This window comes from Cherax quadricarinatus, chromosome 46 (genome assembly GCF_038502225.1).
Source record: "Cherax quadricarinatus isolate ZL_2023a chromosome 46, ASM3850222v1, whole genome shotgun sequence".
NCBI lineage: Eukaryota > Metazoa > Arthropoda > Malacostraca > Decapoda > Parastacidae > Cherax > Cherax quadricarinatus.
The window spans coordinates 18,271,707-18,285,598 of NC_091337.1; the positions used below are offsets into that span (position 1 = coordinate 18,271,707).

The 13,892-nt window shown below is 38.4% G+C and overlaps 1 protein-coding gene across 7 annotated transcripts in view; it reads right to left on the minus strand.

The window, feature by feature from the left end:
- Positions 1–13,892, minus strand: part of LOC128696751 (uncharacterized) — a 106,477-nt gene that overhangs the window by 35,028 nt on the left and 57,557 nt on the right. For all 7 annotated transcript variants that reach the window (XM_070094581.1, XM_070094582.1, XM_070094586.1 and 4 more), the window contains one exon: positions 1,779–1,988. In XM_070094581.1, the coding sequence (XP_069950682.1) occupies positions 1,779–1,988 (210 nt within the window). The remainder of the gene's footprint in view (positions 1–1,778; positions 1,989–13,892) is intronic.

Here is a 13,892-nt window from a genome sequence, read left to right on the forward strand (position 1 = left end):
TACATATCAAAGAATGGGTCTATGTGGTTAGTGTGCACAGTATAAAAAAAATCCTGCAGCACACAGTGTGTAATGAGAAAAAAAACTTTGACGGTGTTTTTGCTTTAAAACAGCGACTTTGCACTGTATTTTCGTATAGTATTTATTGTTGTATTCTAGTTTTCTTGGTCTCATTTTATAGAATGGAAGACATATTACAGAAATTGAGATGATTTTGATTGGTTTCACAATGAAAAGTACCTTGAAATTGAGCTCAAAGTAGCAGAAATGTTCAATTTTTGCCAAGGTTCAAAAGTAAACAAATCGTGCCACGCGTCCAATACACATCAACTGGTAAGTCTAATATTCTTTCACAAGTGAACTGATATTATTTATACCATTTCTACACTAATGCAGTAGTTTGCATAACTGTAAATCTTATTTTTTTGTGAGAATAAAAATTCAAAGTGGAAAGCAAAAGAAATGTAAGAGGGGCCTGGGGACGTGACTAATGAACAGAGGAAATGTTATTTTAGTGCCAGGAATGTCAGTCTTGTTTATTCTGGACCCTATTTGGAAATTGGCATCTTTTGAAATTTGTGTGAAATTGGCAAAATTGCTAATTTCTGACCACTTTATTGGATAGTTAAAATCAGTAAATGGGTGGTTTCTTGTACTCATTTGATAGAAATAATAGAGTTCTAACGAAATAGTTACGATTTTTGTCGACTAGTACACTGGAATTGGCTGAAAATAGGGCTCAAAATCGGCAAAATCGCCAATGTGTAAACATCATCGAGACTGCTAAATTCACGAGAGCATAATTCTGTAAGTTTTCCATCAAATTTCATACTTTTGGTGTCATTGTGATCGGGAAAAGATTCTCTATCTCTTCGTAAGAAAAAATAATTTTTTTTTTTCCGAAAAATTTTCGACCCTGAGAACAAGTTTAGGAGAGGGCCTCTCGACCCTGAAAGGGTTAATTAACACAATTCAGAAAAGTCCACAGCTCATTTTATGAGTTATCTTTGAGTAACCATCAAAATCTGTTAACACTGTATACCTATAATGTTTATATGCAAGATACAACAATGCAAATTCATTATATGGAAATCATCTGTAATGATAATTGAAAAAAATATACATCTAAAATAAAAACTTCAAACAACCTGGAACAATAATTATGCTAGGTCCACTGCACTGGTGATGCCAGCAGACACCATCTGCTCACACAAATTCCTCATGAATCAGACTTAGTCTGTTGCATCAAAACTGCTATTGGACACACTAAGAATAAATTGTAATACAGTACAGCCCAATAAATTTCCTTAAAATAAATGAGTTAAAGGTACAGTGCTACAGAGTACAATAATTTTTCTTACTTTTTGTGGTGGATTCATGAGTTTAAACTGATGTTAGATAAAATCTTAGTGTAATAAAGGTTGGTTTCTCAGAAGATTGCTTTGACTCATGAAATATCACAAGTCAGATTTATTCTAAGCACGTCCAATAGCATTTTTGATGCAACAAACTAAGCCTGATTCATGAGGAATTTGTCCATGAGCAAATGGTATCTGTTAGCATCATCAATGCAGTGGACCAAGTCTACTGCACAGGGCACTTTTGAGCAATGAACTTTTAATTAAGTGGATACCCCCTTCACCCTCTCATCCCCCATTAAATCATTAAATTGAGGTTTCACTATAATATCAACAGTCTTAAATCTTATGAAAATTCTTCTCTCATTTGAGAAGAGGCCTATCCAGGAATTGCCAAAAATTTTAAAACGTTGTACAAACCTATTACTGGTTCAATTCCATGTAGGAAACACTGAGTTGCCTGGAAGGGAAGAGTCATGTAGTCATAGCGGACTTGTCTGAGTGATGATGTCAGGACGGAAGTTGTTCCTCCTACATCCAGCAGCACAACTAGTGACACATTATCCACTGTATTCAGTACTTGACATCTCATCCACTGTCCTTTAATCTGTGCCACACACACTGTCCCATCTGCCAGTGAAATATTCCTATTTACTATGAAAGTCAGTTGAATCTTTTTTTTTTGTTTTGTTTTGTTTTGTATTCCATGAATTGGCCATATCCCACCAAGGGAGGGTGACCTAGAAACAAAAACAAATACCAAAACAAATGTTTTTCTTCTTAAATTTAGTAATTTATACAGGAGAAGGGATTACTAGCCCTCTGCTCCCGGCATTAAATAAAAATACCTAAAATTTAAAATTTATTTTAACTTTACCTAGTAATCAATTACCTTAGTAACCAATACTGTACAACAATCAATTTTCATTTAAGAATGAAATACATATCAGGGCTGTAGAGTCACAGTCATGGAGACAGAGTCAGAAGCAATTCTTGGGTTACTGGAGTCGGAGTTGGAGACAGTAAAATGTAATTAACCCTTTGAGGGTTTCGGCCATACTAGTACGGCTTACGACCCAGGGTTTTTGACGTACTAGTACGCCTAAATTCTAGCGCCCTCAAATCTAGTGGGAGAAAGCTGGTAGGCCTACATATGAAAGAATGGGTCTATGTGGTCAGTGTGCACAGTACAAAAAAAGTCCTGCAGCACACAGTGCATAATGAGAAAAAAAAAACTTTGACCATTTTTTGGGAATAAAACACCGACTTTGCACTGTATTTTCGTATGGTATTTATTGTTGTATTCTAGTTTTCTTGGTCTCATTTTATAGAATGGTAGATATATTACAGAAATTGAGATGATTTTGACTGGTTTTACAATGAAAAGTACCTTGAAATTGAGCTCAAAATAGCAGAAATGTTCGCTTTTTACCAAAGTTCAAAAGTAAACAAATCATGCCAAGCGTCCAATACACGTCAACTGGTGAGTCTAATATTCTTTTGCAAGTGCACCAATATTATTTATACCATTTTTACACTAATGCAGTAGTCTGCATAACAGTAAATCTTCTATTTTTTGCGAGAATAAAAATTCAAAGTGGAAAGCTAAAGAATGTAAAAGGGGCCTTGGGACGTGACTAATGAACAGAGGAAATGTCATTTTAGTGCCAGGAATGTCTTTCTTGTTTATTCTGGACCCTATTCGGAAATTGGCATCTTTTGAAATTTGTGTGAAGTTGACAAAATTGCTAAATTCTGACCACTGTACTGGATAGCTGAAATTGGTAAATGGGTGGTTTGTTGCACTCATTCGATAGAAAAAATGAAGTTCTAGAGAAATATTCATGTTTTTTGTTGACTAGTACAATGGATTTGGAAAAAATAGGGCTCAAAGTGGGCAAAATCGCCGAAGCGTAAACATCGCCGAGACCGCTAACTTTGCGAGAGCATAATTCCATAAGTTTTCCATCAAATTTCATACTTTTGGTGGCATTATGATCGGGAAACAATTCTCTATCTTTTCAAAAGAAATTTTTTTTTTTTTTTTTTTTAAATTTGGCCGACCCTGAGAACAAGTCTCGGAGAGGGCCTGTCGACCCTCAAAGGGTTAAAGGAATCAGAGGTGCCATAAATAAAGGAGTCGGAGTCGAAGGTTTTATATGCCAACTCCACAGCCCTGTTGACAGCAACCTGCCTGAGGACAATGAAGCAGTAGAGTTGAATTTCAAGACTGCATTTAATCTCCTGAAAAGAGATGTGGTATTAACTAGGGCTGTGGAGTCAGAGTTGGAGTCAGAAGCAATTCTCAGGTTACTGTAGTTGAAGTGGGTAAAATTTAATTAAAGCAGCCGGAGTTGTCATAAATAAAGGAGTCAGAGTTGAAGGTTTGACATGCTGACTCCACATTATTATTATTATTATAATCAAGGGGGAAGCGCTAAACCCGTAGGATTATACAACGCCTTGGGGGGGGATGTGAAAGGCATTCAGGCTTAATTCGGGGAACTGGAGCACAGATCCAATTCCATAAATCAAGAGCCCCTTGCCAACATCAAGGAACCTTCCCTGAGGGGGCCGACTCCACAGCCGATATATATCTTTAAAATATGATTATTTTGCACCCTTCCAGAGTGTACGCACTGCTCTTACCACCTCCTGGACTGTAATCAGGCTACAAGAGGGCTCTGTTTTATGGCGCTTCACCTTACAGAGATTCGCCAATACGGACATTTCAAATAACGAAAAATTCATTTATACGGCTCCCGGATTTGCTATTACAGTATCCATGTGCCACACTTTATATCCTCCGTAAGTTCCACATCTCTTGATTATGTATGGAAACTTTCCAAAATTTTAAGTGTTTCCAAGTTACTGCGTATTTTATACATACAACTTCTCCTTACTTAGCAACGTACTCACTTACCGATGCCTCGGACTTACAACTGGCTCTCTGACCAGTATTTATACCTAAATAATGTATATTAGAGTTGATTTCCTCTATTCTGTTTATTTCAATATACAGTACACTACTATATAAACATTTAAAAATATACCAGAAACTTTATAAATGGTGCAAAGGTGACATTGAAACAATATCAAAGATGGCTGACACAAACCCACTACCATTACAGTATGCTCCTCACTTAGCGATGAATTCGTCTAATGACGTGGTCTTAGGAACAGAACTCTGTCGTTAAGTGAGGAGAGGCTGTACTCTCATAATTATACTTATCCTAGGTAGTAGGTTGGTAGACAGCAACTGCCCAGGGAGGTACTATCGTCCTGCCAAGTGAGTGTGAAACGAAAGCCTGTAATTGTTTTACATGATGATAGGATTGCTGGTGTCTTTTTTTCTGTCTCATAAATATGCAAGATTACAGGTACGTCTTGCTACCTCTACTTACACTTAGGTCACACTACACATACGTGTACAAGCATATATATACACACCCCTCTGGGTTTTCTGCTATTTTCTTTCCAGTTTTTGTTCTCGTTATTTCCTCTTATCTCCATGGGGAAGTGGAACAGAATTCTTCCTCCATAAGCCATGCGTGTTGTAAGAGGCGACTAAAATGCCGGGATCAAGGGGCTAGTAACCCCTTCTCCTGTATATATTACTAAATGTAAAAGGAGAAACCTTCGTTTCTCCTTTTGGGCCACCCCACCTCGGTGGCATACGGCCGGTGTGTAAATATGTAACATTTCGAGTATGTCTTGTTACTTCTACTTATACTTAGGTCACACTACACATGCATGTCCAAGCATATATATACATACCCTTCTGGATTTTCTTCTATTTTGTTACTAGTTCTTGTTCTTGCTTATTTCTGCTTATCTCCTGGTCCATGGGCTAGAGGAGAGGAGTTGTATTAGGAGGCAAAAACTTCACTGTGATAAAATGAAACTCCTCCACCATTTGCTCTTCCAAGTCTGGAGGATGAGCAGGAGCATTGTCCATTAACAGGAGGCACTTGAGTTCCAATTTGTTTTCCAGGAGGTATTTCTTCACAGTGGGGCCAAACACTTCATTAAACCAATCAAGGAAAATTTCCCTTGTGACCCATGCCTTACTGTTAGCCTTCCACATCACACACAATTAACTCTTGGTGACACTGTTTATCTTGAACACTCTGGAATTTTCAGAATGATAGACCAGTAAAGGCTTCACTTTACAATCCCCACTAGCATTACTACAAAACATGAGAGTTAGCCTGTCTTTCATAGGCTTGTGTCCTGGGAGTGCCTTTTCCTCCTGAATGATGTAGGCCCTCTTCGGCATTTTCTTCCAAAACTGGCCTGTTTCGTCACAAATGAACACTTGCTGATGTTTGAATTTTTCAGTGTCTATGTACCCCTTAAACTCCTGCACAAACTTCTCAGCCACCTTTTAGCCTGAACTGGCAGCCTCACCATGCCTTACCACACTGTGTATGCCACTACGCTTCTTAAATCGCTCAAACCAGCCTTTGCTGGCCTTAAAATCACAAACATCACCACTCATTGCAGGCATTTTCTTGACGAGGTCGTCACGCAACTACCTTGCCGTTTCACATATTATCAACTGCATAATACTATCTCCTGTTTTTGGGTAATCCACAACAACAACCTCTCCACTTCTTCAAGGGTTTGCAATCTCTTTTTTGTCAGCATATCTACCCCTTTTGCAAGAACAGTACACTTAATTTCCTTTCCCTTTGCCACGATTGAAGTGATGGTTGGATGGGGTTTGCCATACATCCTGGCATGCTCTTTAACACACATTCCACTCTCATATTTTTCAATGATTTCTTTCTTGAATTCGATCGTGTACCTCACTTTCTTTACCAAAGGGCTGGCACTAGCTTTCCTCGGGCCCATGGTGACTTATTAAGCAGTTGCAAGCACAAAAAACAATGGATTAATATGAAATGTATCATATGAACCCGTGGGGTGATGATCACTCGCTGGTAAACAATGCCACACTGAGTGTGAATGGTTCAGGAGACTGGCTTTGTAAGCACGCTGATGGCGGATGTGTACCAGATGGTCACCGAATCACGAGGCCAATCACAAACCGCAAGGCTATATTTTGGCAAAAAAAGTTGCTGAAAGTCGGATTTCACAAAAGTCGCGGCCGCTGAGCAGCAGGGGTTCACTGTATATTACATTATTATAGACATTTTCATTAACCCTTTCAGGGTCCGTCCCATAGATCTACGGCTTTACGTTCAGGGTCCAAACCGTAGATCTACGTCATGAGCTCAGCTCACTCTGATAAACTGTGAGTGGTACATTTGGGCCTAGATATGAGAGAATACATCTATGTGGTATGTGTGCACCACATAAAACAGATCCTGCAGCACACTGTGTATAATGAGAGAAAAAAAACTGAAATCATGATTTTTCGATTAAAACAGCAACTTTTGCAGTGTTTTTTCGTATGTTTTTTATAGTTGTATTTGCGATTTCTTGGTCTCATTTGATAGAATGGAAGACACATTACAGAAATAGGATGATTTTGATTGGTGTTAGCACTGGAAATGGCTTGAAACTGAGCTCAAAGTAGCAGAAATGTTAAATTTTTGCCGATATTCAAGAGTAAACAAACGACCTCACACGTCTAATACACGCCAGCTGGTGGGTCTAATATGCATTCACAAATATGGTGATGATATTTATACAATTATTACAGTATTGCATAACAGTAAATCTTCTATTTTTTGGTGTGAATAAAAATTCATTATGTGAATAAAAAATCAAAATGGAATTTATTTGTAAAGCCTCAAAACGTAACTAATGAACAGAGGAAATGTTAGTTTAGTTCCAGGAATACCTACATTGTTTATTCTGGACCCTATTTTGAAATTGGAATATTTTGAACTTTGTGTTAAATTGACCAAATTAACAATTTCCGATCACCTTAATTTATAGTTGAAACAGTTGACTTGGCGATTTCTTGTGCTCAATCGATAGAATAGAAGTAATACTAGTGAAATAGCTAGGAATTTGGTTGACTGAAATAATGTAATTGGCCTAAAATGGGAGTCAAAGTCGGCAAAATCGCCGATTCGTAAATATCGCTGACACATCAAAATTCGCGAGAGCATAATTTCGTCAATTTTTCATCAAATTTCGTACTTTTTGTTTTATTACCTTCACAAAAAGATTCTCTACCATTTCATAAGAAAAAATAACAAATTTTTTTTTTTTAAATTCTTGGACACTGGGGCACCACTTCAGATTTGGGTCTTGGACCCTGAAGGGGTTAATCCATCTATGACATTTATTTCAAAATTATATAAGAAACATGCTACGTATCATATAAACATAATACATATAACCATGGTAGAACAAAATGACAAATATATGTTTGTGGTGGCCAAGTGGCTTGTAGTAATGACAACAAGAATTACATTTTCTCTAGGCCAGTACAAGAGAAGCTGTGTACAGTACAGTATTACTGGGGTAACTGTAGAAAAATATTCCTTTTATATGCCTTCAACCATAGCATCATTCGTTCTAAAAATGGTATGTTGCATGAGAATGGGAGTGTTGCTGTTATGTATTTTACTGTACCAATGTAAAGACAACTTGTACACAAAGTACAGTGGACCCCCGCTTAACGATCACCTCCAAATGCGACCAATTATGTAAGTGTATTTATGTAAGTGCGTTTGTACGTGTATGTTTGGGGGTCTGAAATGGACTAATCTACTTCACAATATTCCTTATGGGAAAAAATTCGGTCAGTACTGGCACCTGAACATACTACTGGAATGAAAAAAGTTCGTTAACCGGGGGTCCACTGTAATGTGTTAGTATTACAAGAAAAACTTCACAATCTTATGCATAATGCAAGATGAATGTGTATCAACAGCCAGTGGACACACATGAAATACATGCAAATCTGACCGCCCACCAAAACTGACACCACAGTAGGTATCAAACGAGCTAGGAAAAAAAAATTAAGTATCATATTGGAGGGAGGAAGTATGGAAGAAGTGAACATGTTCAGATATTTGGGAGTAGATTCATCACCAGATGGGTTTATGAAGGACGAGGTTAACCACAGAACTGATGAAGGAAAAAAGGCGAGTTGTGCATTTAGGTATCTGTGGAGACAAAAAAAAAAAAAAATTATCCATGAAGGCAAAGAAAGGAATGTACGAGAGTATAGTGGCACCAACACTCTTATATGGGTGTGAAGCATGGGCTGTCAATGCTGCAGCGAGGAGGAGGCTGGAGGCAGTGAAGATGTTGTGTCTAAGGGTGATGTGTGGTGTAAATATTATGCAGAAAATTCTAAGAAAGAAAATTAGGAGGTGTGGAGTTATTAAAAGTATTATTCAGAGGGCTGAAGAGGAGTTGTTGAGGTGGTTTGGTCATTTAGAGAGGATTGAGCAAAACAGGATGACTTGAAGGGTGGATAAATCTGTAGTGGAGGGGTAGGCGTTGTCCTAGGAAAGGATGGAGAGGGAGATGTAAAAAAAAGTTTTGCATGTGTGTTACATAGGTGTGAATACAGAAAATGGTTTTTGGGACTTGACGAGCTGTGGAGCATGAGGAGGGTAATATTTTGTGAAGACTTGAGTCCTGGAGGTGGGAAGTACAATGCCTACACTTTAAAGGAGAGGATATTTGCTGTATGAAGTGACATCTGAACTGTCATATCTGCACACCTCTACAAAGACAGTGATTGTGTGTGAATGATGGTGAAAGTGTTGAATGATGGTGAAAGTGTTTCTTTCTGTTTTTGGGTCACCCTGCCTCGGTGGGAAATGGCCAGTGTTAAAAAAAAAAAAAATTGTACATGGGAACCTGGGTGTGTTGCCTTGAGCTCTGCATCTCTCAGTGCCATCTGGAAACTCTCCAAAGTTTTAAGTTTCTTCAAGCTATTACATATATTACATATACTATTTTTGGTGTTATGTTGGGATCTAAGGAGAAAGTGTTTTAGGAATTTAAAAGTGCTACACCGGTGAACACTAAAGTTACGAGAAAACGTGATAACCTTACTGATGACATGGAAAAACTTTTACTGGTGTGGACTGAAGATCAAACTAGGCATTAGCCTAAGTCTCTTCAGTTCTAAGAAGGCTGAGAGGTGAGGAAGCTGCTGATGATAAATTCGAAACTAGCAGAGACTGGTTACATCTCCTCCTGACATCCTACAATAAATACTACTCACCTCTCACCCTATGTTAAGGCCAAAAATATTTTAAGGAAAGTAATCTTTGTATTGTATATGCATTTTACTTTTTTTTTTATTTTTTAGGTCTAGTTTTATTCCTAACGTAATATATGACAGTGTAAACATTTTATCAGGCATTTATATGCATTTAAAAGTTAAAAAAATGGTGATTACCTTCACAGCGGTTTTTGCTTTACTGCGGTAGCCTGGGCCTAACCTGCCAAATAAGCAGGGTCCTCCTGTACCTAGTTTCCCTTGAATCCCTTTCCTGAATCACTCCCGGTGAATTCTGATTCTCCTCTTCCCAAGTTATAGTTCTAACACTGATGGAAGTGGATATGAAGAGGAATTCTATAGTTTTGAACCATATGGTACAATGGCATATGATAGTGTACCATATGGTACATTATACCATATGGTACATTATAACACATTGTACAATGTACCATATGTTACATTGTACCATATGGTACATTGTAACATATGGTACATTATACCATATGGTACATTATACCATATGGTACATTATACCATATGGTACAATGTACCGTATGGTACAATGTACCGTATGGTACAATGTACAGTATAGTACAATGTACCGTATGGAAATAAGTCACTGACTTTTTTGGGTTATCCTAGGTTCTCCACACACATGCTGCTATGTATGATAATCTATGTAACTGTATTTGTGTATACCTGAATAAGCTTACTTACCACCCTACACATGCTCGAGTAAATTTATTCAGGTATACACAAATAATAAGAAGAAAATTGTCAAAGTGGGAAGTCTGAATGTGCTTGGATGTTGTGCAAATGATAAGAAAGAGATGATAGTGGATGTTATGAATGAGAAGAAACTGGATGTCCTGGCTTTAAGTGAAACAAAGCTGAAGGGGGTGGGAGAGTTTCAATGGAGAGGAATAAATGGGATTAGGTTAGGGGTTTCAAATAGAGTTAGAGCTAAAGAAGGAGTAGCAATAATGTTGAAGGATAAGCTATGGCAGGAAAAGAGGGACTACAAATGTATAAATTCAAGGATTATGTGGAGTAAAATAAAGATTGGATGTGAAAAGTGGGTTATAGTAAGCGTGTATGCACCTGGAGAAGAGAGAAGTGTAGAGGAGAGAGAGAGATTCTGGGAAATGTTGAGTGAATGCGTGGGGAGTTTTGAATCAAGTGTGAGAGTAATGGTGGTTGGGGATTTCAATGCTAAAGTGGGTAAAAATGTTATAGAGGGAGTAGTAGGCAAATTTGGGGTGCCAGGGGTAAATGTAAATGGGGAGCCTTTAATTGAGCTATGTGTAGAAAGAAATTTGGTAATAAGTAATACATATTTTATGAAAAAGAGGATAAATAAATATACAAGGTATGATGTAGCACGTAATGAAAGTAGTTTGTTAGATTATGTATTGGTGGATAAAAGGTTGATGGGTAGGCTCCAGGATGTACATGTTTATAGAGGGGCAACTGATATATCGGATCATTATTTAGTTGTAGCTACAGTTAGAGTAAGAGGTAGATGGGAAAAGAGGAAGGTGGCAACAACAAGTAAGAGGGAGGTGAAAGTGTATAAACTAAGGGAGGAGGAAGTTCGGGTGAGATATAAGCGACTATTGGCAGAAAGGTGGGCTAGTGCAAAGATGAGTAGTGGGGGGGTTGAAGAGGGTTGGAATATTTTTAAAAATGCAGTATTAGAATGTGGGGCAGAAGTTTGTGGTTATAGGAGGGTGGGGGCAGGAGGAAAGAGGAGTGATTGGTGGAATGATGAAGTAAAGGGTGTGATAAAAGAGAAAAAGGTAGCTTACGAGAGGTTTTTACAAAGCAGAAGTGTTATAAGAAGAGCAGAGTATATGGAGAGTAAAAGAAAGGTGAAGAGAGTGGTGAGAGAGTGCAAAAGGAGAGCAGATGAAAGAGTGGGAGAGGCACTGTCAAGAAATTTTAATGAAAATAAGAAAAATTTTTGGAGTGAGTTAAACAAGTTAAGAAAGCCTAGGGAAAGTATGGATTTGTCAGTTAAAAACAGAGTAGGGGAGTTAGTAGATGAGGAGAGGGAGGTATTAGGTAGATGGCGAGAATATTTTGAGGAACTTTTAAATGTTAAGGAAGAAAGGGAGGCGGTAATTTCATGCACTGGCCAGGGAGATATACCATCTTTTAGGAGTGAAGAAGAGCAGAATGTAAGTGTGGTGGAGGTACGTGAGGCATTACGTAGAATGAAAGGGGGTAAAGCAGCTGGAACTGATGGGATCATGACAGAAATGTTAAAAGCAGGGGGGGATATAGTGTTGGAGTGGTTGGTACTTTTGTTTAATAAATGTATGAAAGAGGGGAAGGTACCTAGGGATTGGCAGAGAGCATGTATAGTCCCTTTATATAAAGGGAAAGGGGACAAAAGAGATTGTAAAAATTATAGAGGAATAAGTTTACTGAGTATACCAGGAAAAGTATACGGTAGGGTTATAAATGAAAGAATTAGAGGTAAGACAGAATGTAGGATTGCGGATGAGCAGGGAGGCTTCAGAGTGGGTAGGGGATGTGTAGATCAAGTGTTTACATTGAAGCATATATGTGAACAGTATTTAGATAAAGGTAGGGAAGTTTTTATTGCATTTATGGATTTAGAAAAGGCATATGATAGAGTGGATACAGGAGCAATGTGGCAGATGTTGCAAGTATATGGAATAGGTGGTAAGTTATTAAATGCTGTAAAGAGTTTTTATGAGGATAGTGAGGCTCAGGTTAGGGTGTGTAGAAGAGAGGGAGAATACTTCCCGGTAAAAGTAGGTCTTAGACAGGGATGTGTAATGTCACCATGGTTGTTTAATATATTTATAGATGGCGCTGTAAAAGAAGTAAATGCTAGGGTGTTCGGGAGAGGGGTGGGATTAAATTATGGGGAATCAAATTCAAAATGGGAATTGACACAGTTACTTTTTGCTGATGATACTGTGCTTATGGGAGATTCTAAAGAAAAATTGCAAAGGTTAGTGGATGAGTTTGAGAATGTGTGTAAAGGTAGAAAGTTGAAAGTGAACATAGAAAAGAGTAAGGGGATGAGGGTATCAAATGATTTAGATAAAGAAAAATTGGATATCAAATTGGGGAGGAGGAGTATGGAAGAAGTGAATGTTTTCAGATACTTGGGAGTTGACGTGTCGGCGGATGGATTTATGAAGGATGAGGTTAATCATAGAATTGATGAGGGAAAAAAGGTGAGTGGTGCGTTGAGGTATATGTGGAGTCAAAAAACGTTATCTATGGAGGCAAAGAAGGGAATGTATGAAAGTATAGTAGTACCAACACTCTTATATGGATGTGAAGCTTGGGTGGTAAATGCAGCAGCGAGGAGACGGTTGGAGGCAGTGGAGATGTCCTGTCCAAGGGCAATGTGTGGTGTAAATATTATGCAGAAAATTCGGAGTGTGGAAATTAGGAGAAGGTGTGGAGTTAATAAAAGTATTAGTCAGAGGGCAGAAGAGGGGTTGTTGAGGTGGTATGGTCATTTAGAGAGAATGGATCAAAGTAGAATGACATGGAAAGCATATAAATCTATAGGGAAAGGAAGGAGGGGTAGGGGTCGTCCTCGAAAGGGTTGGAAAGAGGGGGTAAAGGAGGTTTTGTGGGCTAGGGGCTTGGACTTCCAGCAAGCGTGCATGAGCGTATTAGATAGGAGTGAATGGAGGCGAATGATACTTGGGACCTGACGATCTGTTGGAGTGTGAGCAAGGTAATATTTAGTGAAGGGATTCAGGGAAACCGGTTATTTTCATATAGTCGGACTTGAGTCCTGAAAATGGGAAGTACAATGCCTGCACTTTAAAGGAGGGGTTTGGGATATTGGCAGTTTGGAGGGATACGTTGTGTATCTTTATATGTATATGCTTCTGAACTGTTGTATTCTGAGCACCTCTGCAAAAGCAGTGATAATGTGCGAGTGTGGTGAAAGTGTTGAATGATGATGAAAGTATTTTCTTTTTGGGGATTTTCTTTCTTTTTTGGGTCACCCTGCCTCGGTGGGAGACGGCTGACTTGTTGAAAAAAAAAAAAAATACACAAATACAGTTACATAGATTACCATACATAGCAGCATATGTGTAAAGATCCTAGGATAACCCAAAAAAAGTCTGAGTGACTTACTTCTATTGGGTTCCCTGTATCTATACCATATGGAACAATGTACCATATGGTACCCTATACCATATGCAATTCCAAGGGGACTGAATACATCCCTTGGCCTTACACCTGGAATAGACAGTGAAAGTGACAATGATGTGGCTACAATTGGGATGGATAGACCACATGTGTCAGTAGGTGGTGGTGGTGCCACCAGCATGTGAGCATGCAGCACCAGCCCAGACTGGGAG